The sequence below is a fragment of the Chelonoidis abingdonii genome, chromosome 18 (assembly GCF_003597395.2).
Source record: "Chelonoidis abingdonii isolate Lonesome George chromosome 18, CheloAbing_2.0, whole genome shotgun sequence".
Taxonomy (NCBI): domain Eukaryota; kingdom Metazoa; phylum Chordata; order Testudines; family Testudinidae; genus Chelonoidis; species Chelonoidis abingdonii.
In genome coordinates this window covers 6,584,874-6,611,166 of record NC_133786.1, presented here as the reverse complement: position 1 = coordinate 6,611,166, position 26,293 = coordinate 6,584,874, and the positions used below count along the sequence as shown (strand labels likewise).

General features: G+C 41.5%; 1 protein-coding gene across 4 annotated transcripts in view; it reads left to right on the top strand.

Annotated features, from left to right (window-relative positions):
- The window catches only part of ARHGAP32 (Rho GTPase activating protein 32), a 341,478-nt gene that overhangs the window by 97,138 nt on the left and 218,047 nt on the right, over positions 1-26,293 (top strand). For all 4 annotated transcript variants that reach the window (XM_075073474.1, XM_032802390.2, XM_075073473.1 and 1 more), the window contains exon 2: positions 21,841-21,949. In XM_075073474.1, the coding sequence (XP_074929575.1) occupies positions 21,842-21,949 (108 nt within the window). In that variant the 5' untranslated portion in view covers position 21,841. The remainder of the gene's footprint in view (positions 1-21,840; positions 21,950-26,293) is intronic.

Genomic DNA, 26,293 nt, shown 5'->3' with positions numbered 1-26,293 from the left:
GGGCACTTTCTTTGCCTGCCTGTGATTTAAAATTATAGGGCTTGCAGAAGAATGTAATGGTTTAAAGCATTCTGTTTAACACTTTTGTTTAATGATGGGTGAAAATTCCTGATTAATTTTTTCATGGTGTGATTTTTAAAAAACTTTTGGGTTTGGCCACTTTTCTGGAATGTCTGAACTAGTCCCAGTATGCTTAAAAAAAAAAAATCCGCCAAATACCACACACCTTCATCTTTAGCTCCAAGAAAAAAAACCTTCCCATTTTAGTAATCAAACAATATAGAGATGCTTCATGGACGCTGGAAATTATGGTCTTTGGCAGTTAGTAGGCATCAGGTGACCACAGAGGTAGATGAGTGTCCCTGGGATAAATGGAAGATATTTCATGATGTTCACATAGATTTCTTCATGAAACCAACATGGATGTGGTTGACTGAAAAAAGGCAAGTCTGTAGCGCAGTTTGTTTGGGGCCTTGGTGAGGCAAAGGCGAAAATCTTGTTTTCAGTTACTTGCTATATAAAATATATATATAATATTGATTATTTGGCAAATGCTTCTTGAAAATCAAGAATGCTCTTTGTGGATGAGGATCTGACAGAGACTCAGGAGATCTGGGTTCAATTCCTGCCTCTGATTACAGACGTCCTTTCTGATCTTGGACAAATCACTTGATCTTTCTCTACTTCAGTTCCCTATCAGTAAAATGGTGGATAAATATTTCCTCTTCCTCATCTTTTGTCTGTCTTGTCTATTTAGCTAGTCCTTGCCTCATAGAGCTTACAATCTCCTACCATGTGTAAGGGCAGTGCTTAGCACAGTCGGGATCCAATCTCAATTGGGCCTCTCAATGCCACATTAATGCGTGCAAGACATAACAGTAAAAGGAGTATGGGTCAAGAAAGGATTTTTGAATTTCAAAGCATGCTTTAGATTGTGAGCCCTTTGGGACAGAACTTCCATGTTTATACCTGTCAATAAAATTCCTAGTAGTAGTAAATAATAGTAATTATTAATAGACTTATGACAAGGTAGCACCCCTATCCATTTTGAAAGACCTAGAATGCTCAGACCAAAAAGGCAACAACTTCATGTTGAAGCTAAGTTAATTCCATGGGGGGGAAAAATGCTTTTGCTTTTCCTCCCTCCACCTCCAAACAAAAAGCAAAGCTGCCACCACCACCACTAATGCTCTGGCTTACAATGCAACAAACGAAGTCCCCAAAAATCCTCCAAAGGTTTTTTAGAGTTAAATTTCATTTTATGATGTAACCATCCCTTTGTCTCCCCAGCACCACCTTCCATTCCCCCAAATCTAAATTACATTGAAGCCTTCGCTAATTGTTCTTCTCCTATTTGTCTCCGGAAACATAGCAGCAGGGTTCCATTCATGGCAGACATGAATGGCAGCTTCAATGCTTTGTAACACAAATGCGTGCGTGGGTGTTGAAGGTGAAATGATTGGATAGTAGTGGTTCCAGCTGTACCTTTGAGAATATTAGGCAAGAGGATCAGAGGTTTTTTTGTGTGTTTTTTCTTTTAAAATAGATTTAACAATCAAAAATTATTCCAGCAGGACAAAGTAATTGCTCTTTGATTCTCTGAGGGGCTGTTGATACTGGAATATTTGTAGTGTTATAGCTATTACTCTGTATTGGTGTAACATAGGAGTAGCACCAGTAATCACACTGTGGCAGCATGTTTTGTACTGGGTCAGCATGGTTTTGTTAGGGGATTTCACCAGTTCAGCTGCATTTGTACAAATTTTCCTGAAGTACACCAGTCCTTACACTATGACTTTGTCCTTGTTCGGTTAAAATATTGAGGTTCGGTTGGAATTAGCTAACAAATATTAGCTGACTCTGACATTTCCACGCCATTTTACCTAGGGTAGACACAAGTTAACACTTTTTCTTCATTTAGTTGGTCAAGATCAATGTGTGTGCATGATACTTTAACAGTGCGGAGTTTTAGTAATAATTTCCAGATGTGGAGAGGGCCAGATAGTGTTTTTCTTATCCAGCAGCAGAGTTGCAATATTCTGCTGCTTTAAGCTTCTCTAGACTCATATAGACTGATAGACTTTAAGGCCAGAAGGGACCATTATCATTATCTCTGACCTTCTGCATGTTGCAGGCCACAGAACCTCACCTACCCACTCCTGTAATAGACCTCTAACCTCCGGCTGAGCTACTGAAGTCCTCAAATGTTTTAAACCTCAGCAACGTGCCAGCATCGCACAAAACTCAAATACATATAGTTCCTGCCCCGCAAAGCATTCTAAGCAAGACACAGAACATTTTTTTTCTTAATTATTTAGGGGCAAAATTTCAAAACAACTGAGTGCTTAACAGCTCCTAGTTAGGCATCTTAACTAAACAGGGGTATTTCAAGGGCCCGGCACATAGCAGTTGCTGTTGCTCTCAATAACAGCTGAGATTTTTTAAAAAAATCTGGCCACAGTAACCTAGGGGCCTAAACGGAAGCTGAATTCTTTGGAAATTTGGGTCCACTTATGGATGCTATGCCTCCCCCCAGAATTTAAGTATAAAAAGGCACCTATACACAAACTGTCAGGGCCCTTACTTTAAAGTCAATCCATATAGAACAAGGAAACCTGGAGAGAATTACTAGTGTTTTTTTAACTTTATATATTAGAATATTAACTAACTTCTTATGGACGTTATTTCAGTAGAACCTGCCCTACATGTAAATGAAAGCTCTAAAAAAGAATGTCTGAGCAATCTTTCTTCCCTATACAAAAATGATCTTTGAGAGGTCTGTTTTGCAAATTGCCTAGTGTGCACCGGTATCAGTGACCTCTTGCTTTAAGAGACAGCCTAGAGGAATTATGGCGACTGTCACGGAAGCGGTGATTGTTTGATATGTCACCTTCTTCTAGCTTTGTGCATTAAGCCCAAGCTGACAGCAGTTTTATTTCAGTGTTTGTGAAAGTGATTTCTGCCACCACTGAACTGGCACTTATCCCATCCAGGAATGTGCACTATGCAATGGGAAAAAAACCCAAAGATACCATCTTCTGTTTCTCCAGGGTCTTCCAGACTCTGGTTCCTTTAATGTATTCTTTTAAAGCAAAGATTGAGACATCATGTTGAGGGCTTTAATGCAGTTTTCTGGGACCATTTGTGGATGGGAGTGGGGAAGCGAGGGGAGAATGTCATAATCATGATTTAACCTGGGTATGTACCAGGGATAACATGTGGCTGTCTAAGGTGGTGCCTTTGCTAGACTTTTGTGCTCTGTAATAACATGTTGTGCTGTAGTAATGGTGGCGAGGGTGGGAGTGCAGGTGTAAATAGGATGCCCGTGACCACCGACATTTAAACTATCATGCCGTCCAGGATGCTACTGCATAGACAGACCACATGATGGTAAAAATGCCAAAGGTCTTTCTATGCTATAGCCTTCAACGTTGGTTCCACCAGTTGTTGCAGTGGGTTGATGACGAGCTCTAAATTTGCTAGTGAGTAGGCGGCCTAACATGATTGTCACATTTGTCTTTTTCCTCACCACCTCCAGGCAAAAAAAAAAAAAAAAAATGTCATGGTTAGCCATAACCCTGCTAGAGAGACAAGATGGGTGAGGTAATATCTTTTATTGGACCAATTTCTGTTGGTGAGAGAGACAAACTTTTGAGCTACACAGTGCTCTTCCTCAGGTCTGGGAGAGGTACTCACAGTTCAGTATAAGGTCAAACAGATAGTTTAGCATAAGTAGTTAACACACATTCTAAGGAGCCATTCAAGGTGAAATGGTCCATTAACATCCCTTAGTCATAGTACAAAAAGGGTAGTTAGTGGGTTACAGATTGTTGTAATAAGCAATAAGTCCAGTTTATTAAAACATGCTTTTTAGTATCTAGCGAAGTTTATGAATTTAAGCTCCCAGACTCATCATTTGAAAGTGTCGTGCAGGTTTCCGTTGAGGATGAGGACTGAGACGTAAGATATGGAGTGATCTCTTTGTGAAATGAGTTCACCCACAGGTGATAGGGTGATTTTGACTTTTATCATTTTCCTGTGTGAGTTCATTCGCTAACACACTTTTTTGTCCTATGACTGCAGGGGTATTAACAGGCCACTTCGCCTCGAATGGTCCCTTAGAATATGTGCTAACTACTTATGCTAAACTATCTGTTCGACTTTGTATTTAGCTGTGACACTCAGGCCATGGCTACACTGGCGCCTTACAGCGCTGCAACTTTCACTCTCATGGGTGTGAAAAAAACACACCCCCTGAGCGCTGCAAAATACAGCTCTGTAAAGCCTCAGTGTAAACAGTGCCGCAGCGCTGGGAGCGCGGCTCCCAGCGCTGCAAGCTACACCCGTAGAGGATGTGGACTATGTGCGGCGCTCTCCCAGCACTGGCGCTGCGACCACATTCGCACTTCAAAGCGCTGCTGCAGCGCTTTGAAGTTTCAAGTGTAGCCATACCCTCAGGGTACCTTTCCCAAACCTGAAGAAGAATTCTGTGTAGCTCGAAAGCTTGTCTCTCTCAACAGTAGAAGTTGGTCCAGTAGAAGATATAACCTCACTCACCTTGTCTCTCTATATTCTGGGACTGACATGGCTACAACACGGCTTATAATCATGATACACAGACTAGTCTAAACATGGCTATTTTTGTAGTGTTGATGGGAGCTTATCTGCATAAAGATATGCTCAGTTAAAAAATTGACTCTGCATGAATGAATGAATGAAAGTTAACAATAACTTTTTTTTTTTACATGATTTATTTGGGGATTGGTCCTGCTTTGAGCAGGGGGCTGGACTAGATGACCTCCTGAGGTCCCTTCCAACCCTGATATTCTATGATTTGGTTCAGCTGGAGAGAGGCTTTTTCTGCTAAACTGGCTAGCTGACTGAACATGTTTTAAGTGTTGTCTCATGTTAGGAACAGTAATTGTCATTATACGGCATGCAAGGCTAATTGTAAGTGATTGCACTTGGTTATTCAGTGTGTTGAAAGCATCTTTTCCCAATTCACTTTTGGGAAGGCTAAATCTGTTGTCATAGTTTTGCATTGCCATCAAATGTTTAGTAAACATTTCAAAGTAGAGATGGGCTTGAATTAATTTCCTGTAGCCCAGTTCAGAACACATCTTGGACCAAATCTGAATTTTCCCAAATTTAAGGCAGTTTGGATTCAGATTCTTCTTATTTTGTATTAAGGTAGCACCTGAAGGCCCCAGTGGAGATCAGAACACCTTTGTGCTAAATGCTGTGGACACAAGGTAAGAGAAAGTCCTTGCCCTTCAGAGTTTAGTGTCAATAAACAAGACAAGGGGTAGGGAAGAGAGTAGTAATAGCCTCATTTTATAGAAGGGAAACTACGGCACAGAATAGATTAATTGACTTGTTCAAAGCTGCTCGGAAAGTCAAGAATTAAAACCAAGAGGCAGCTCTTCAGCTGCTGCAAATTACCATAGCTCAATACTTGCCTCAGATCTCCTGAGTCCCAGCCTAGTGCCTTAACAGCCAGACTCTCCTTGTTTTGAATCCCCATGCTCAGATGCTGTGCTCATTTGTGCAGTGTTAGTGTGAGCCCATCCCAAATTAAGAGGTGCCTCACGTAAAAAATGTTATGCTGGGCTCCAATCCTGCAAACATGGATGATTTCAGTGGGTCTTCTCGTGGCTGAGGGGTGAAAACATTATCTAAAGTTAAGCATGTATGTAAGTGGATTGGGGCCAGAATGATGATTTGTGCTTTGGAAGTTCTAAGGGAACACGGTGGGGTGACAACTTATATTAAAAAAATAAATAAATAAATCTTGACCTTTGTTACTCCATAACACCGTAGAACATTAAAACTGAATTGTAAATATCTATTTTATTTTTCACCATTAGTGCAGTTGTCCCTTCGGCACTACTTTGAACATGCACAGTGAAATGCACTAGGGAGCTTCACTTGGTACATTAATTTTCTCTCTGACTTAAACTGATCTGCTCAGTTCAGCAAAACATTTACGTGCAAATGTCAGTGCCTTGCTGAAGAGGGAAGTACTGTTGAATTAAAGCCTAACAGAACAGCAGCATGAGATATTAAAAACAGTAAACAAAGCTGCCAAATCTGGGAGCGGTGAAGAGTAGAATCCACAATGTACAACTCTATTGAATCTCAGCCACTTTCATAGCTTGATGATGAATTGATTATAGCTACGTCTACACTACAGACCTTATAGTGGCACAGCTGTATTGCTGCAGCTACGCCTGCTGTAAGGTCTCCCGTGTAGCCGCTCTATGCTGACGGGAGAGAGCTCTCCCACCAACATAGTTAAACCATCCCTAATGAGCAGCAGTAGCTATGTTGATGGGAGAGCGTCTCCCGTCAACATAGCACTGTCCACACTGGTGCTTTTGTTAGCGAAACGGATGGTGCTCAGAGGTGTGTGTTTTCCACATGCCTGACCGACAAAAGTGGTAGTGTAGTCATAGCCTATTTTAGATGGTGAAGTGAATCTGTTGCTTTGGAATTAAAATTACAAGATTACATTCTTAAACACAACTTTAAAATTGGGAGTGGTGGCTTTGTTTTTATTTTTTATTGTTGTTTTTTTTTGCCTGGTGGACTTGAAAGGCATCTCTTGAAAATTGGCCCTTTGATACCTTGAAAGCACGTGCAACCTGATCAGTGGTGTCAAGGTTCTTCTGGCAGAGCTGTTTTAGTTGACTGAACAAAGTGAGTCACCTTAACAGCCAGTGTATTTACAACTGAAAACATATGATGTGCCATCCAGCATTGGAATGTGTGTTTTTGTTTTTCGTTTTTTTGTCAAGTAGGAGTCACAAGGGATTCAGTGGAATAAAGTGTGTCTGTGTGGAGAGGGAGTGTACGTATACCTGGAAAATGTGAGAGACCATTACAACGATGACATTTTGCTGCTGTACAACCTTAGCAATGCTTTTTGCTAAAATGCACTCCATCAAACAATAAACGTTGCCCATAGCTACTGAACTCTGAGTGATGTAGACTTCCAGTGCAATTTTTCTTTAATGGAAGCATAGAAACTGCCTTTTAAATATTCATGCAAATTAATAAACACTTTAGGCAAATTGATAGATACTTTTGAGTCCCAAAGTTCAACTGAAACTCGGCAGAACATTTAACTAGGTTGGTCGCATCACAACCTGTATTGAAAGCTTGTCCAGAGACTAAAGAGAGAATGATCATGGTTTCAGAGGGCAGGGAAACAATATGTTGATTAAATGCTGCAGTACTGCTAGCTTACTAAGTGCAGTCAGTAAGGGGTATATTAACAATGGTAGGAATGACCTATTCACCGTGGCATTTTCTAAAATTAATTAGAGTGCCATTACTAGTTTTTTTAAAAGGGTTTATTTAAAGCTTCTCGTTTTTCTTATTAACAGCTGCTCTTTTCTAAGGTTTTAGAGTCCCAGAATGAAAAGCGAATGCTGGAAAAATAAGACACACTTTTCCTTCTACAGGAAAGAGATGTTTTCTTATGACAATCTGTTTGTAGGGAATCTCATCCCTTTAACAGGTGGTGATGCATATGAAGTGAGAATGATTGATTGTTTTTGATTACACAATCAAAAAATAAAAATGTGCTTAAAGCCTTGTTCTTGAAACTTTCACTTAGTTTGTCTATACTGGCACTTTGTCGGTCAGGGGTGTTTAAAAAAAACAACCAAAAACATCCTCTCCCTCTCCCCCTCCCCCACCCAATGACAAAAGTTTTACCAATGAAAAGTGTGGTGTGAGCAGTGCTTTGTCAGCAGGTGTAAAGCTACTGCCGTTCGTGGGAGGTGAAAGTTTTTTGTCAGGAGGAGAGCTCATAGTGTAGCCATAACCTTAGATATGCAATCCTTAAAATTAACTAAATAAAAAGAAGCCTTGCCCTTTCATTCACAGTGCCCTCACAAATGGGTGATCTCCAACTTACTGTTGACCTCCTGAGTATGCACAGTTTGCTGTTTTGAATTTTGGAATTTGCATATATGGAAGTTTTGAAATTTCTAGCCCTGAGAAGTTTTTTTTCCCCCATGATATTACTGTGGCTCTTATCTTAAAACATTTATTTATGGAAAAAATTCTAGAAGTACAACAAACTTCTGTTTTCCAGTACATAGTAGTGGTAATGATAGAAATAATGCTTGTGTTCATCTAAGGCTATAAAAGTGTGAAAGTATCAATATCCCTGTTTGACAGAGGGTGAAAATGATGCACACAGTGGTTTGTACAATTGTTTTGATTTCTGATCCCTAATATTTGGCCCATGGCAGTATTTTCATTCATAAGTTACCTTTCATTACTTTATAACAAAAAGTGGCTTTCTAAAGAAACGAATTTGTGTACAAGGGCTGGGACTATAGTTTGTAGAGTATAAACTTTATAGAGCATAAAAACAACCAAATTAAATAAAACAAAATTACAGCTGAAACAATTTCTTATGGCAGTTTCTCATTTTATAATTTGAAGATGAAATACAATAGTCTGTTTGTTCTACCTGGATTGAGGGATGCATTAGAACAATTCTGCACTGGCAGGGAGATGGATTAGCTGACCTACTAAGTCTTTTCCATCTCCAGCTTGCACAATTCCTTGAGACAAGACTTCTACATTCTATTTCGCATAATGCAGACAGATGTAATCAGTACGGTGTTGACAATGCTGATTTAAAACACTTGAAATGAATTAGTCTCCCAGGTCAGTAGTCTGAGCCTCCAATTCCCAGCTCTTGTTTCACTTTTTCAGGAGTTATTGTGTTGGCTCTGCTTTCCAAAATGCATGATTATTCCCAGTGGACTCACTGTACTAGTCTTAGGTTTGTGGGGCAGGGGAGACTCAGGTGTGTTTGCTTGAATAAGCGTTTGTCTTTCCCCCGGGGTCTTGGGTCTGGAATAAAGAGAGGTTGAGTACTTTCTAGTTTTCTGTTTAGCTGCGTTGAGAATTGCACCAGCATCACACAAATCATGCTGTAGTTCTAGTTTTCCAGTTTTCTCTTTTCCAATTTTCCTCCTCTTGGAGATAAGTTATAAGGATTTGACATGAAGAGATTTCTTTTCACTGTACACAGTATACTTTGCATTAACATCACCCGCCACGTTGGTCAGCCAGCCCAGGACCCTGATGTTACTGTATCATTGCTCATTTACCCAATACTCCAAATATGTTTTGTTTGCTGCACATGTTATAGTTTGACTCTTGTGATCAGGAGAATGAAAAGCATGGTCTGAGCAAAGGTCTGGAAGCCAGGAGCTCTTGAGTTGTGATTGTGTCTCTGGCACTAACTCCCTGTGTAGCCTTGCGCAGGTCTCTGTATCTCTGAGTGCCTTAATTTTTCCATCTGTACAATGGAAATAATACTTACTTTCCCCACATAAGTGACAGAAGGATTAATCAGTTAACATTTCCAAAGCACTGGGAAGTGCTAAATTCATCTGGTTTCACTACTTTTAATTTTTGTATTGTCAGTCTGCTTGTTAACCCTCTCCATACAGTTCTATTCTTGGTCCTGAACTTGTAGAAGGCAATGGTGTTAGTAGAGACTCCACAGTTCTTTTATTTTGTCCTGATAGGTTTGGCTATGGAAAGGGACTACTGGTCATTTGAGAGGATACATTATGTGATATTGTTGTGCTGCCTGTTTGCAGTGACCCGCAGTGGTAGTGTGTTAGCAAAGCATTGCTACGTTACCCTCATCTTAATGACTCCTGCAGCTGTAGTACAAGATCATAAAGCCCCTCTAGGTTAGGGAGACCAGATTTTAAAGCTTTTAAGATGGGGAAACCAAGATGCCTTAATTACGACTATCCTCTGGTGTTGAAGATTCTTGGAAGGCTTGGGAGCTGAGAATGGCACCTGGTGTTTCTGGCTGGTTGTGGCGGTAGATGTCCTCTTGTCTTCCCTGGCAGTGGCTTTGCAGCCTCCTTCCCTCAACAGTCACCATGGCCTTCCTTGATTCCTATCTTAAAGGATCGTAAACTCCACCAGTGCATCCAGTAAGCTCTTATAGCACCTCTCCTGCTGAATTGTGCACTCAGTGTATGGTGGTACTGCAAATCCCACTCTTGTGCTGTCTGGTGTGCTCAAGGATTTGGAGAACTCCTGGCTCCAGCATGAGTTGGATCAGACACAAGTTGAAGAGGGATGAAGCTCCAGTGCAAATCAGAGGCAGCTGGGGGCCTTAAGGTAGGGAAAAAGCCTGATGGGGAGAATTTGGCCAACTGCCTGGTTATGTTTTAACTGGCACATTTGGCCTCCTGAACTGACCTTCAGGTTTGGATTGCTGCAAAGCCCTAGGCTGATGGTTCGCCTGTAGTGCAGTCCTAATGGCTGAAATAAATCACCCCTCAGCTGTGACCAGCACAGTGCCTTGTTAATGTCAGTTCTGGGGTGCCTCACAACTCTGCCAATGCACCTCACTCCTGTCTTGCAGGCCCCACTGCTATTTTAGCCCTGGATCCCTGCTCTGCCAGTTTACCTTCATCCTAATCTGCAACACCTGTGCCATTCTGTTTCAGGCCTCTCTTTAACAGCGACTGTCAACTGTGCCAAATTACATACTAGAGTTATTGTGTGGATGGACATCTCCAATGAGCGAGGGAGAGCAATCAGAAGGAAGTGGAAAATATGTTTCCAAGAAGCAGTGCAAAGCAAATTCCTTAACACACTATGTTTCTTAACACCCTGATCAAGAATATACTATCTATGCCTACTATACTGTCCACTTCAACAATGCCAGTTCCATTTTCTGTTGAGTAGCATTTGAAGGCTACTGGTCTTCAGCATCAATTTGTACTGGCAGAGCCTTTATTAAAGGAGAATTCCTTGGGTAGTAATAAGATCTCAAGAAACATCACTGTCAGTAGAGTTGTAAATGCACTTGGATCATAAATTCCCCGGTGCTGGGGGCCATGCTTTCTCATTAGGCCGAGAAATCCCAGGCACAACAATGGTGTCTATAAATACTAAATACAATAATAAATCAGTTATCAGCAATCCTCACTCCCTAGACTGAGGTCAGAGAGAACAGGCACCGGAGGGGAAAACAGCATGGATGGCTGAAATACCTAATGTCTCCTTGGGGGAGCATAACCGAAAGTTCAGGCGTGACATTTAATTAAAAAAAAAATATAGCCACCAAAGAATATAGCCACCAAAGAATGAGTATCTGTTAAACAGACAATTAACTGGCTGATGTGAGGAGCCTAACTTTCCAAATGCATGATGCTTCTGTGCTAGCACAGAGCTTCCAAACCATCAACACCTAGGAGTCAATTTGTCATCTCCCTGGGAAAGGAGTGCCATCAGTCTGAATGTTGTCAGCATGCAGTAGTCCATGACCACTATTATGATATGTCTCAGCCCGCATGTGTGACAAAGACCAGTGTGTGGCTATTCTGTTAGGAGACTTAAAATGCTGTGGGGTTTCTACCGCTAGTTTAAATGACTTAGTAACACCAGTTTCATGAATCTTTGTTTCCAATATAAATAGATTTCAACATCAGGAGTGAAGGGACACCTTATTTGTGCGCAATGTAGGACTGGGACTGGGCTCAATGTCCCGTGATGCATTGGTTTCTGTCCCAGCATTCCACGGGCCTCCGGCTTTCCTTTGTGGCATTTTTCAGTGACCCTTCTTTGCTGCGCACCCCAGCATCTTTGTGAGAAAGGATGGAGCCCGCACTGCTCTCTTGTGCTCTGATAACTGTCATGAAGACATCACGCATGGCAGTGCAGTTAATCGCAAAGTTCCTAACTGAAGAAGACTTCCAATTGCCCGACATGTGAGATGATATGGATAGGAGAAACTTTAGATTGCTTTTGGCATTCACAGAACAGCTGCAGAGGATGGACCATCACTTTTGGGCTCTGGAAACAAGCGCTGAATTTGGGATCATATTGTCATGCAAGTGTGGGATGACAAGCAGTGGCTATAGAACTTTTGGCTGCAGAAAGCCACCTTTCTGGAACTATGTGCGAAACTCACCCCAGCACTGCGGTGCAAGGACACCAGAATGAGAGCTGCTCCATCAGTAGACAAGTGTGTGGCGATCGCTGTGTGGAAGCTGATGACTACAGACTGCTACCAGTTGGCCGTGAATCAATTTCAACTTGGGAAGTTTACAGTTAGGGCTACATTAATGCAAATGTGCAGGGCAATTTATCGCATCCTGCTATAAAGGACCATGATTCTGGGAAATATGCAAGAAATAGTGGATGGCTTTGCAAAAATGGGTTTCCCTAACTGTGGAGGGGCTATAGATGACACACACATTCCAATTTTGGCACCAGACCACTTTATGATGGAGTATATCAATAGGAAGGGGTACTTCTCCATGGTGTTGCAGGCTGTTATGGAGGTGTTTTACTGACATCAACGCAGGGTGGTCCAGGAAGGTACATGACACACACATCTTCAAGAACATTAGTCTGTATAGAAATCAGCAAGAGGGGACTTTCTTTCCAGATCAGAAGATTACAGTGGGGGATATTGAAATGCCCATAGTGAACCTGGGAGTTCCGGTGTACCCCTTACAGCTGTGGCTCGTGAACTCTCGTCTGGGAAACCTGGAAAGAAGTAGGAGAGGTTCATCAACAGGTTGAGTAGGTGCTGGATCACAGTGGAACGTGCCTTTGGCAGGTTAAAGGCACGCTGGTGATGCCTTTATGGCAGGTTAGATCTCAGTTAGGATAATATTCCCATGGTCAGGCTGTACATTGCATAATCTTTGTGAAGCTAAGGGTGAAAGGTTTACTCGGGGTGGAGTGTTGAGGTAGACTGCTTGGCTGCTGATTTTGAGCAGCCAGATAGTAGGGCTAACAGATGGCCCCAGAGGGGGGCAGTTTGAAGCAGGGAAGCTTTGAGGCAACACTTTGAAAATGAGAAGCAGTAACGTATATCTCTGATTGGTGCTGCAGTGTTACATTACATGTAGTTTTCCTAGGAAGCAATGGTGACATTTGGGGCCTTATATTCCAGTAAGCAAATGATTAAATTGCCTGTGTATGTATGGATTGGAAGTGCCTGCTATCTCAATTTGTAGGAAACAAAGATGTGTTACCATTAAATTTTTTGGTTTTATTGCAGAGAAAGAGCGCGCACGTGCGCGCACACACACAGACTTTCAGAGCTGTTTATAGGCCCAGCTATCATTTTGAAAGGTGTCCAAGGAGGTGGAGTGAAGAGGGAACACAGAAGTCATGGAAAAGAGAAAGGACTATGCGGGCAGAGTTGGGGGAGATGGGGTATGTGGAAAAGAGTTCTGAATGCTCTGCAGGAGAGGGCGGGCACACATCTGCTCAGTCTGCAGCATTATTAAGGACTTCAGCATCTACGTTTTGCTCCTCCATGACTTTAACCATCCGCTCAGTAGTATCCTTAACCAACTACTGATTCTCTTTTCTGTCCTGCCTTTCAGCTTCCCTCCCCACCAGGCGTTCCCTTTTCTTTGCATTGGGGAATTGCAGTACCTCCCGGAACATGTCTTCTTTGCTCCATCTTTCCTCCAGGAAACTTTCCTAGAGATCTCTCTGGAGGATTCCCATGAGATCTCGGCATGCATCAACACCCTGTTCTGCCATACTGATTAGCTACACATGGAAATGTTCAGCACACAGAAACACAGGCAGCCCTGTATACTTCTGTTCCCTAAACCCACCTCCATATTACACAAACCACAGCCCCTTGCCAGGCATCTCCTCTGTTGCTTCTTGCTCACCAGAGAGCAACTGCTGAGACAGGCTAAACATCTCTGAAGTGGTGAACAGTTCCTGGCTGCCTGCCCCACTGGGCGACCCTGCCGGGAGCTTCACTTCATCATCTAACTCCACCTCTTCATCAATGACTTCATCCTCTGGGTTAGGTCCTCTTTCCGCTGTCTCCAGGCCCGCCAAAGTATCCACACAGCTCTTGGAGGTGGGGTTGCCACCAAGGATAGCATTCAGATAGAACTGGCAGGTCTTAGATGTAGGTAGGGCCTAGGACCCCCTCAAAATGTCCCATTTGCCTCCCTTGCCTTATGGTATGCCTGCCTCAACTCCTTTATCTTAACTCTGCACTGCAGCGTGTCCCGATCATAGCCCTTTTCACACAAACTTCGAGAAATCTTCCCATAGGTATTCCAGTTCCTACAGCTCAAGTGCAGCTGTGACTGCACAACCTCCTTTCCCCATATACTGACCAGATCCACAGTGGTCCAGTCAGGAGAGCGTTTGCTGCGATAACCTGCCACGGTCACCTGGGAAGATGTGATGAGACCTCTCCTGGCCAAGCAAACAAGAAATTGAATTTCAAAAATTCCCCTGGCTTCTAAGTGGGCGGGACAGATGATTGTTCATTTGGCTGCAAGGCAGTGGAATTCAAACTGTTGGCCAGAGTGGTCACAATGGGAATTGTGGGACACCTTGTGGAGGCCAATTTAAAGTAATAAAAGCAAGAGTGGTGTCTGCATTGGCACTTTGTTGTCAAAAATTTTGTGCAAAAAGTCTTGTCTTTCGTTGGGGTAGTTTTATTTTGTCACCAAAGTCACATCACAATATGTACGCATCCACTGTTTTGTTGACGAGTGTAGACATGGCCTTACACTTACTAAGGGAAATGTCTTTAGATGCTTATATGCATTCTGAGCAAGAGCAGGAGCCAGTGAAACATCGTGATTGTTACCTATTTTCAGAAAAGTAATGGCTTGTCTACACTAGAAGATTGTAGGTCTCTAACTATACTGGGGTACTTAATGAAGTACCATCTCAGCTACTGGTGGATGCAGTTATATCAGTATACAGATGCTTTATACAGTATAGCTGTTCTGGTGTAAGACACCTTTATACCAGTATAACTGCATTTCCGGTAGGGCTTGTACTGACAGAACTGTGTCTGTAAACAGTCACACTCCAAACTGATGACATAGTTACATTGGTAGAAAAATTGTGTTTAGACCAGGCCGTAGAGTAACGGAGTGACAAGACTCTCACAAGTACTGTTTCAGTTCGTGTTTTGATCCAGGCAGCATCTGTAGGGGACCCCAAGACATTCAGATGTAATCATGAAAAGGAGAATACTTAAACAGAAAACTTGGTCAATGTAAAGAAGATCCCATGACGATAGCATGTTGCTGCGTAGATCTGTGTGCTGCAGTAGCATCAAATCCTTGGTCATGTAGCATAGTAAGTGAACCCTGCCAGCAGAATATTGCAGCTGTTAAATTGGAATGTTTAATTTCTCATTGGGAGAAATGGAAATGCAGTACATGACAGGATAAGCACATTAGATTTGAGGATCCCGAAAAGGGCATCACAATGTTTTCCTGATACTGGTGTTAATGTGACATGAAATGTATCCAGCTGTAATTTGAAATTGATAAACTCACGCTACCAGAAATCTTGAAGGTTACCAGAAATAGGTGCAAATGCAAGCTGTGAATTTAGAAAAAGGTCCTGTAAATATTTTGTTCCAGTAAATTTGATTCTCAATTTACAATGAAGAAGGGTTCATTCATCTGAAGAGAGATTTCTTAATGGCCTCCTACACAGACAGAACTTTTTTTTTTATTAATGTAATGGTGCCAGATTGCATTTGAAGGGCATTCAGAGATACTAAAGAGACTAAGAAATGCCATTAAATAGGAAAGTGTTTGTTTTCATTATGGGTAAATGCCATTTTATGTTAGATGCCACCTGTGAGAGTATGAGGGAAACTTTTTGTTTTGCCTTTAATATCTACAGTATGTCTCTGTTAAATATTTTATGTAAAATAACACTGAGACTTAATTTGTTCCTCCTGTGTGTAAGAAATCTGTGGAAGGGAGCAAACTAAACAACCTTCCTGTTCACATTTCTGATGTGTGGCAGGTAAGACGTGCAGATTGTGCTAGGTATTCTTAGGTTATGTCTACACTACAGCCTATGTCGGCATAATTTATGTCGCTCGGATGAGAATAAACAACCCCCTGAGTGCCATAAGCTACACCAACATATGAGCTCATGTGCAAGTCATGCCTGACCAACATGATTGCCTTCTATGATGAGATAACTGGCTCTGTGGATATGGGGAAAGCAGTGGACGTGATATACATCTAGCAAAGCTTCTGGTACGGTCTCCCACAGCATTCTTGCCAGCAAGTTAAAGTAGTATGCATTGAATGAATGGACTGTCAAGTGGATAGAAAGCTGGCTAGATCATCAGGCTCGACTGGTAGCGATCAACATCTTGATGTCTAGTTGGCAGCTGGTATCAAGCGGAGTGCCCCAGGGATCGATCCTGAGGTCAGTTTTGTTCAAAGTTTTCATTAATGATCTGGATGATGGGATGGATTGCACTGTCAGCAAATTCGCAGATGACACTAAACTAGGGGGAGAGGTAGATATGCTGGAGGGTAGGGATGGGGTCCAGAGTGACCTAGCCAAATTGGAGGATTGGGCCAAAAGAAATCTAATGAAGTTAAACAAGGACAAGTGCAGAGTCCTAAACTTAGGAGAGAAGAATCCCATGTATTGCTACAGGCTGGGGTCCGACAGGCTAAGCGGCAGTTCTGCAGAAAAGGACTTGGGGATTACGGTGGACGAGAAGCTGGATATGAGTCAGCAGTGGGCCCTTGTTGCCAAGAAGGCTAATGGCATATGGGGCTGTATTAGTAGGAGCTTTGCCAGCAGATCAAGTAAAGTGATTATTCCCCTCTATTCGGCACTGGTGAGGCCACATCTGGAGTATTGCGTCAGAAAGTATGTGGACAAATGGGAGAGTCCAGCGGAGGGCAAAAAAAATGATTAGGAGGCTGGGGTACATGACCTTATGAGGAGAGGGTAAGGGAACTGGGCTTATTTAGTCTGCAGAAGAGAAGAGTGAGGGAGGATTTGATAGCAGCCTTCAACTTTGGAAAGGGTGTTCCAAAGAGGATGGAGCTCGGCTGTTCTCAGTGGTGGCAGATGTTCTGTCATATATGCAGGTGACAGAACAAGAAGCAATGGTCTCCTTGTGGGGAGGAGGGGGAGGTCTAGGTTGGACCTGCAATGTATTGTATTTTCCTAATAAAGCAAGTTATGTTTTATATATTTGAATGATACAAAAGTAGGGTGAAAATCAGAAAAAAATGAACAATACCTTTTGTAAAACTCGGTGATTTGGGGGTAAAAAATTGCTTTAAACTGAAAATGAAGGGGCTTACATATGTGCCATGATACATTTTCCCCTTATGTTCCCTTTATCTCCTTCAACAGTAGCACGACAGGTTTCCAGCTGAATGGAAATTGGCATGTGACTATTGCGTGTGCTCTATAACCCCTCTGGGAGGACTCTTGGAGAGGCCAGAGTCTGCTACTCTGGCAGTCAATGGCAAAATGCCATTTGAAAGTGTGGGGAGGATGAGCTGCGACTGGATGAGGAAAAATTAATTCTTTGTGCAGACTTCAGTCCATAGACATGTCTAGGGTAATTTTCCCCTGCTTCTCCCAGCTCGCATGCCATGTTCCCTTTCTCCATGTGGATATGTGGGGGTTTTACGCAGACTCTGAAGGCAGCTATGCAGGGAGAGTATCTGGAGTAGTTCCCTCCTCTGGCTACGGCTGATAACAGCAGGATACCAAAGGAGGCAATCTAACTTTTGAAGTGATAAGAGAGTGGCCCATTACGAACAGTTAATAAGGTGTGAGTAACACACCTTACCACTCTCTTACCACTTCAAAAGTTATTTTTGCTCCCTTGGTATCCTGTTTTTAATTGATTTATCTTGTTAGACTGACCTCGCACTTGGTAAAGCAACACTCATTCTTTTATGTATTTACACCTGCTCCTGTATTTTTCACTTTATGAAGTGGGTTCTAGCCCATGAAAGCTTATGCCTAAATAAATTTTAGTCTCTAAGGTGCCGCAAGGATTCCTCGTTGTTTTTGCTGACACAGACTAACACGGCTACCATGCTGAAAACTATATGGAGCACAAGTCTCCTCCCATAAGAGTCAATGTCAGAACTCCCAGTGACTTGACTGAGGTCAGGAGCAGGCATGTAGCTTATATACAGTGTACGTATATTTTATTATTCATCATCTGTAAATCCACTTTCCCATTTTATAGTCTTTGTACGAACTTACTGTAAATTAATTCCACACATTGCAGAAAAACTAATCATCTTGTCAGGACTATATTTTTGGTCACTGAGATCAGGAAACCAGAGGGCTGAGCCTCCTGCGAGCTCCTAAATGACACAAGGTGCGTACTGTCGTGCCAACAGGAATGTTTTTCTCTCTGTTCATCTGGAACTATCCCGTCATAAATCCTTGCCAAACAAACAGCCAGACCTACAGTGATGGGCCCTGGGTTCACTCTTTGCTCGTGGGGTGTATGCGGTAATTAAAAGGTGGGATAAGTGATCTCACTACTGCTTGAGTCTTGAGCAACCGGTGATAACTCATACTGATGGGTCCGTTGACTAATTCTTCTTCCAAGGTTCAGTGACCTGCTACTATAACAATGTAGGTTGGTGGGTTTGGAGGGAAATCACTAGTTAGACTCTCCTAAATTCTATGTGTGTGTGCTAGTAACAGTGGGAGAATGTATTCAGTTTTTGTAGACTGGCTCTTTGGTCAAAGTTCCCCATTGATTTCTTTGTGTCTTTATATACCCAATTTGGTTCCTTCACTAGCCTGAGAAATTCCCTGATATCTGTGATTTTTTTCAAGGTAAAATTGCCATTTACTGACTGCCTGCAGACTTCATTAAAACGCTTTGGCAAAATGCGCAAAACCTGCCATGCCTAGTCACTGGAGGGAACTTGTCCTTGGTCTCATATTGCAGGTGAAATCTCAGACATGCCAAAAAACAAAACACAAAAAAAGAAAACCCAACGTTTTTTGGCTGGAGCATGATCGTACTAAGAAATCAGCTGTCTGATAAGAAATCAAAGGTGGGAATTGCCATCAGGTCTGCGGAATAGCATAGTAAACACATTTGTAATCTGAAGTGATCATAAAGGTGTAAATTCATACTGTACTTAAAAATGGCCATTCAGTATTTTGCTTGTTTTTAATGGTGTAAGATGACAAAATGCAGTTGTGAAGCTAAGTATTAAATTACACAAAAACTGTCTACAAACAAGACCAGCCTATTGCTAGAGGTGTTAGTCATGCACTCTTTACCTCATGTGTACAGTATGCAGTCCACTAGTATGATGTGTGAGGTGTGCCGCAAAACCCATGTGCAAGCTTTGGAATGTTTAATGTTTAATAGATCTAGATCTGAAGGCCAGTGTTTCATTAGCCATTTCTTCTGGCTTCTTCCCTGGCTCCATGTCTGGCAGTTGTGGCTATGGAACAGTTTATGGGGCTTTGTGTATGGTGGCTAGGTGGCTTCTGAGATGTTTTGTCCTCCAGGATACTTTTTTATATGGTCTCACTTCTGAAGCAAGGGATTTCCCCCGTCATAAACTTGGGTCTGGGGGTGTGAGAAGGACAAGGGAAAAGAGGATGAAATCCAACAGATATTCACTAAGATGCCCATCCAAAGCCTAGATGCACAATGTATCTAACCTTTAAGTCTTACTGCTGCTCCATCTGTAGTGTAGCTGAGTTGTTGGCAGCTCTAATAAAAGAAACCAAGGTTTATATTGCATAACTGGTATATGGTGTGTAGCAAGAGGGCAAATAATTGAGATTTATTCCATGTTTGATAGGCTGTGGAAGCCAGCACTAGCCTAAGGCATTAGTATCCTTGTGTGGTGCATAAAGCACAGGTTAAATGGACATTTCATACATGTAGCAACCCAGTTGTTCTGTACTCTGCATCTGCTCTTACCATCATCCATTGTAAAATAAATGCAATGTTTGCCACCCTGCTCTTATATGCATTTGATGAACTTCTTAGAATTTGTCAGCCCCATTTTCCATTTCCCTGTACCTCCATTATCTTGAAATGTACACCAGTGCAAAATGCTACCAAATCAGAATGGGAATGATTTACATACTCTTTGCTCTGGGTGTAAATAGCTATATAAGATGCAGGACAATGGAATACACTTTGACCCCGATATAACGCTGTTCGCGGGAGCCAAAAAATCTTACTGTGTTATAGGTGAAACCGCGTTATATCAAACTTGCTTTGATCTGCTGGAGTGCGCAGCCTCGCCCCCTCCTCCTCCCCCAAGCACTGCTTTACCGTGTTATATCTGAATTCGTGTTATATTGGGTCGCATTATATTGGGGTAGAGGTGTATGTCCATGTGCATGGCACAGTGCTGTATATTTATGCAAAGCTCCTATACAATGAGTTTCCTTTGTTAGATGAATCAAAAACTGGTTTGCCCAAGTGTCAGGGCCATAGTAGCTATAGAATTTAGATTATAAAAGTAGATTGCAGTTAGTGAATCTGGCTGTTGATATCATATGTCAAGTTGACTATTTTTATCTTTTTAATGAAATTGTAACTAAAATGTTTTACTTATTTGCGTTCTCTGCTTTTTATGGAGTGCTTCACGTTTTCAACTCTATACACATATATGCCTTTTATAGTTTTAAGTTTTTACTGTAAGAAGCTAGCAATTAAGACTGGTGATCTGTTCAGGAAAAAAGGTGGAACATCACTAGCAAATCTTTCTTGATGCTTGCTTAGCAACATTTTAAAGAATTGCAGAGTGCATAGCAATGCTATGTAAAGACTTCCAATATATTTATTCCTTTAGTCAAACTAGATGATTCATCGTAGCTAACATTTGGCTCACCTTTCCTTCCTTTGGATTCATGTATATGCAGTGCTGATTAATGAAATGGTTTGCCTAAATAAATAAATATATGGCAGCTTATTAATAAAGATTAGCTTTGAATTGTGCATGTTGGTAATGAAGCTGGGATGGATCACACTAGACTCAGCAGAATTTAGTGCTTTAGATATTTGCCGCTGTCCCCTGCAAAGTATCATTTATATGGCCTGCTTAACTCAGTTCATAACGATAGTGATGCCTTAAAAGTGAACTAGGAAGCTTTTGTAAATACTTTTTTAAAGAAGATTTGAGCTTCCAGCCAAGTCCATAATGATCTTTGTGTTGGAATACAAATAAACTGTATAAGGTGTTTGAAAATGAGATCTTTCTTATCTGCAGAAATTTTTGGCCTGAGAGAGTTAGGTGCTGAGCACCTGTCAAATACTATTGAAATGAGTAAGAGTCAAGGGCACACAGGGTAAGGACAAACACTGCAACAACTGATGACCCAGACCTTGTGCTATGTGTCCAGAGCCAGATTTGAAATGATTTGTTCTCCACTTTTTAATAAATGTGTAGAAGCAATTAAAAAAACTCTTGAAACAAGTTGGATTTACAGCAGATGACATTAATAAGGTCGTTCTATGTGGTGGTTCTGCTCAAATCCAAAAGCTACAACAGCTGATTAAAGACCTCCCAGCTGAATTCTATCAGAGTCTTGATATACTGACCTTGCTGGCATGCTGCAAGGGCCATCTTTTCCCCTCTCAAGCATCTGGGGGAAAAGTGGGGCAGGAGATGGTAATAGAAGGGATTATTGACAGATATTGTTGTTCATGTGGTTCATTTTGGTTTTCTGGCCAGTCTGTTGAATTCACTGTATCTGCTGAATGTATCAGAAAATTTTAATTTGTTGTCTGATTTTTTTAAAAAAAGTTATTTCAATTGTCCAGTGATTAGGATCAAGGCTTAAAAATAATCAAAATAAATCAATAATTTAAAGTTGGTTTGGGAATGCAAATTTCCAAACTAGATTATGTTCTTGGGCTGCTGGTATTCTCAGGAAAAAACACAAAAACCCACGAATACCAGATATTTAAAACCCTTTGCATTTTGATGTGTGAGAGTATTTCATACACAAGTAAACAAGCTTGTCTGTCGTTCTCTCTAGAATGATGAAGTCCTCTGTACATACGGAAGAGGATGACTTTGTTCCAGAGCTTCAGAGAAGCATTCATCCCCGAGAGAGGCCGGATTGGGAAGAGACTCTCAGTGCTATGGTAAAGCATTGTTATATTTTATATATGCTTTGCTTTCTGTCCTGATCAGTGTTACAATGAGCTGCCCATTGGTTCTGTTATAATTATAGATTTTGACGTTATGTTCTTCTATTTCAAATCATTATGCTGATTACACAGTAGTCTGAAGAACAGTGGGATGTGTTCCTTCTGCTTGCAGTTCACTGATGGGAGAGAAACACACGCGTGGAGGTTCTGTCCTATTAATACATGCCCCTAAGCAGGCCTGATAATCAATTAAATGGTCCATAATGTCACAATGATTTTCAATCTGCATTAGCCTCTTTTTCAGCAACTATCACCAGTATGAGGGGAACATCTAGTAAAAACATGCTCTTTAAAGCCCACAGTGTTGTATAGAGAAAATTAGCAATATGTTGGCTGTGTCTACATAAATGAAACATTGGCTTGAAAACTAAACCCCCACAGTGAGTAGAAAAGTAACCTGCTAGTGCATGTTTCCATGCTCAGTGAAGCCAATGGAAAGTGAGCACTGAGTCGGGCCATTAGAGAGTTGTGGCCTGATTTTTTCAAATGAGCTGAGCACCTTGAGTTCAGGTTGACTTTAGTGGAAGCTGGGGTTGCTCAGCTTTGGAAATCAGGCTGTTACTCTATTAGCAGCTTCAGTGGACTTCCTTACTTGGTGGCCTCGTTAAGTGATCTTACATCACAACACCATGGCCTGATTTCTGTTAGCGTAGGACTAGCTGGAGCTTGTAGTTTGTGTTCATTTTATAATTTCTACTCTGAACCAAATTGCCTTATTAACCAACTAGTCTGGTGGAAAAATTCTATTCCAATGACTGAGATATTGATTCTCTGTGTGTGGGATGGGTTTTTAATCCCCATGCTTTAGAAGAGCTGGGTGCAACACCCTTCCAAGTGAACTCCTGGTAGTAAAACATTCACCATCTTCATTTGTGATCAGTAAATATTTTGCACTTTTGTTGTGTCCCCTTTGGATTTGCAGGGCTCATTTTCCATGAGTGTCAAGGTGAGACTCTTTACCAACAATGGCAAAGATAGATGGGTCAATATTTTAAAAGTAAGCATCATGCCCCAATCATTTTCTTACCTTTTGGTCAGACAATTCTGACTCAATTGTGTCACTTATGTAGCTTCCTGATTCCTGAATTGGCTTTTCTGGAGGAGTCGGTGTTTTTTGTCTGGAACCGATAGGAGATGCTATTGCTGGCAGGATAAATATTCTTTGTATTGTAATTTTTCTCTTCTCTTCCCACGGTGTCTGACCTCATTCTCTCTCCTTTCCCTCCTTCTGCATGCTCCTCCCCTTTCACACACTTCAAGCATTATTTGATAGCAGCAGTTCTCACATCTGATAAGCTCTACCAGCAGTATTTATCTAATGCTATTAGAGCTTCTAGTTGTCCCTGCTGAGAGAGCATGCCATGCTGTCTAGGGGCTGGGGGGAATGTGCATTATTGCAGAGGGAGTCTGTATCTAAATCTCACACTTTGAAATGGGGTGGGTGTCCTTGGCTTTTCCAGTGTTTCAGTGACCAGGACATTCAAACAATGACCTTTCAGGGTATTTCTCCATGTAAGGAATCGTAATGTACTGACAGGGAGGAGTGAATACTTTGATTGGTAACACTGCATTGGAAACATGGTTTCAGTTACTTCTGTGGAGGTCTTGCAGATAAATCCATTATATGTTCCAGGCAACAACCCAATGAAGGTCAGAACTCTAAATCCAGTGGGCTCTTCTTTAGAACCAGGACCTTTTGTCACTTGAAAAGATTTCTTGAGGTTTTCTTGGTCTGTCTTTGTGGCAAGGTAAAGTCATCAGACTCCCAACAGAAGATCTGAGTAACAATGGAATTGTCCCATCCATAAGTTATAACCCTGTCACATATGCAGCAGTATTTATACCACAACACCTTTCCAAAGGACCTTTAAAGCAGGGACATTGGATACCCTGTATTCATTCTGTGCCCAACAGTGAGAAAGCATGCTTTTCAACATCACTTAGTTTCACAGAGCCAACAAGCTTCATTGAGACTCAGTTCAGGTGAAACACAGGGCTGCTTATGAAGCCATATAAGAATCAGACAGAATAATCAAGCAGGGCATTTTGAATTCAAAATCCTATTTGCTAGAAGAATTGGAAGAAGGTATACCTACATGGATCACTAGAGCAAGAAAGGTGATTTGATATCTGGTGGTGTTAAATTTTTGTGTTGACTGTTCTTTTATATATCGTTCAGAGAATGTGCAGATAGCAAGTGTATGTAGAAAAAGAGTTACCATCTACCTCATAGTGGGGTTGTATCTTCATTTTGCAGACAAAGAGAGCACCATGCACACTTAATATGATATTTTGTTCCAAAGTTTATTTTCAAGCAAAAACAAAAATGTGTTGCGTTCACCAGTGTTTGTGCCCCCTATTGTTTTCCTGTATCGTTTTGTCTGTTTGTGACTCTTTACTTCTCATCCATCCTTTGTTAATTCTACCTGTCTCCAATCATTCCCTCCTGGGTTGTTCTTCCTCTGTATGTCTCTTTTTCTGGTTTGTACCTCATACTGCTTCTTCACTGTAACTTAGCAGGTAGCTGTATAGGTACACCTTTGATCCTGCATGCATGAGAACAAGGTCTGCTCCTAATCCATCTTGTTCAGCAAGCAGTACATGCTTGTGTCCTTAGCTAGCATCATGCTTCTGAGTGCTTCCTGAGACCTTAAAGCTTGGTAGTCTTGTGTATATCACAGGTTGGATGACCCATTGCCTGTAACCTCTAGATGTGTCTCAGGATTGCAGATCTCCATTCATCATTGGTGGGTCTTCACTTGAGATGCATAGGTGTTTGGCCTACAAAGCCTTTACTCCTGCTGAATGAATCACAAGCCAGAAAACACACACGTATGCACATGCGCTCGCACACAATTTGAATTTCAGAGTCCTAGAAAAACATACTGCTGTTGCTTCAGTTATTTTTACTAGTAAATTGAGCAGATATATTCTCTAAATCATTGATGGGTGATAAATGCAACCTCATGCTGACATTTTTAGTTACTTTTCAGAGTATGTCCACCTTTAGGTATTTATAAAGTGCTTTGTGATGTAGAACATGCTATAGAAGCTTTAAATGTGCATGTATTTATTTGGGCTAAATTCATGGTTGTCGAATTCTGTTGATTTCAGTTGAGTTTCAACCAGAGAGTACGTTGACCCATTGCCATTACTGTGTTCAGTCTGTGCCTTTGGTACTTTAGCATACTTGCTGTCTTGAATGTTTATGATATTCCTGGGGTGCCATAACAGGGTGACTTCTGGAGGATGGCAAGCAGCACATTTTCAGAGGCTTTTGCTTGAGGCCAAGTTATCTGTAAGGTAACATTAACAATGCCAAAGAGTTGTATAATCTTCCATTCATTGAGATGGAAAGGTTGTTTTTTCAGGGGGGGAAATCTCCGTGTGTAGGAAGCAAACCAAGCCTACTGGTATACTTTTGTGACTGTTTTTTTTTTTCCTGCCACTGATTTACAGTGGACTAAAAGATTCACTTTTTCGAGCTTGATACCCTGTTATTTGCATCATGGTTGTTGTCTTGGCTCACCTTTACTCATGGATATTCCTTTCAGCTTGACTGTCTAGTAATCTGTGTTTAAGTAGCATCTATGCATTTTGAATGTTGGAGTGATTTTTTCCTCAGCATGCAGTGGGTGGTCTGTCCTCTTGATACATATTGCAAGGGCTTGAAGACTAGACACATTTAATTTTAATATGGAACAGACAAAGCCGGTCTTTTATGTCACCTCTCTGTGCCTTAGTTTCCCCACTTATAAAACGGGGATAACGATACTGACTTCCTTTGCAAAGCACTTTGCCTTAGGCAATTAATTTTTATTTGCTAGGTGAGTAAAATATCATTAGGATTTTGTTTTTCATGATCCTGATCCTGTGATAGGATTGTTGAGAAGATTTTTGCACCTGAGCTGGTAAGCTTTCATTACCATTTTGCAAGGCTGCATTAACGTCTAGCATCCAGATGATAATATCACTCTTGCATTCTTGGAAGCCATGCTCTGCAAAACCTGTTTATTTCCCCATCCAGTAGTTTGCATTTTGCCTAAATTTGCAGTGCACTCAAGTACCCATATGGTCTGGACATAGAAACCAGCAGAGATTATTTGCCCTGAGGTGGCTTTGTAATAAGCAGGAGAGGTTGATTTTCATGAACCAATACCACTAGACTTTATGACTGGCTATTTTTCTTCCTGCCTGGAATGTACCATTACTCGCCACCTGACAATTCCCGCACTGCCAACTCAATCAATCTGATTGAGGTGATCACATCCTCTCTTT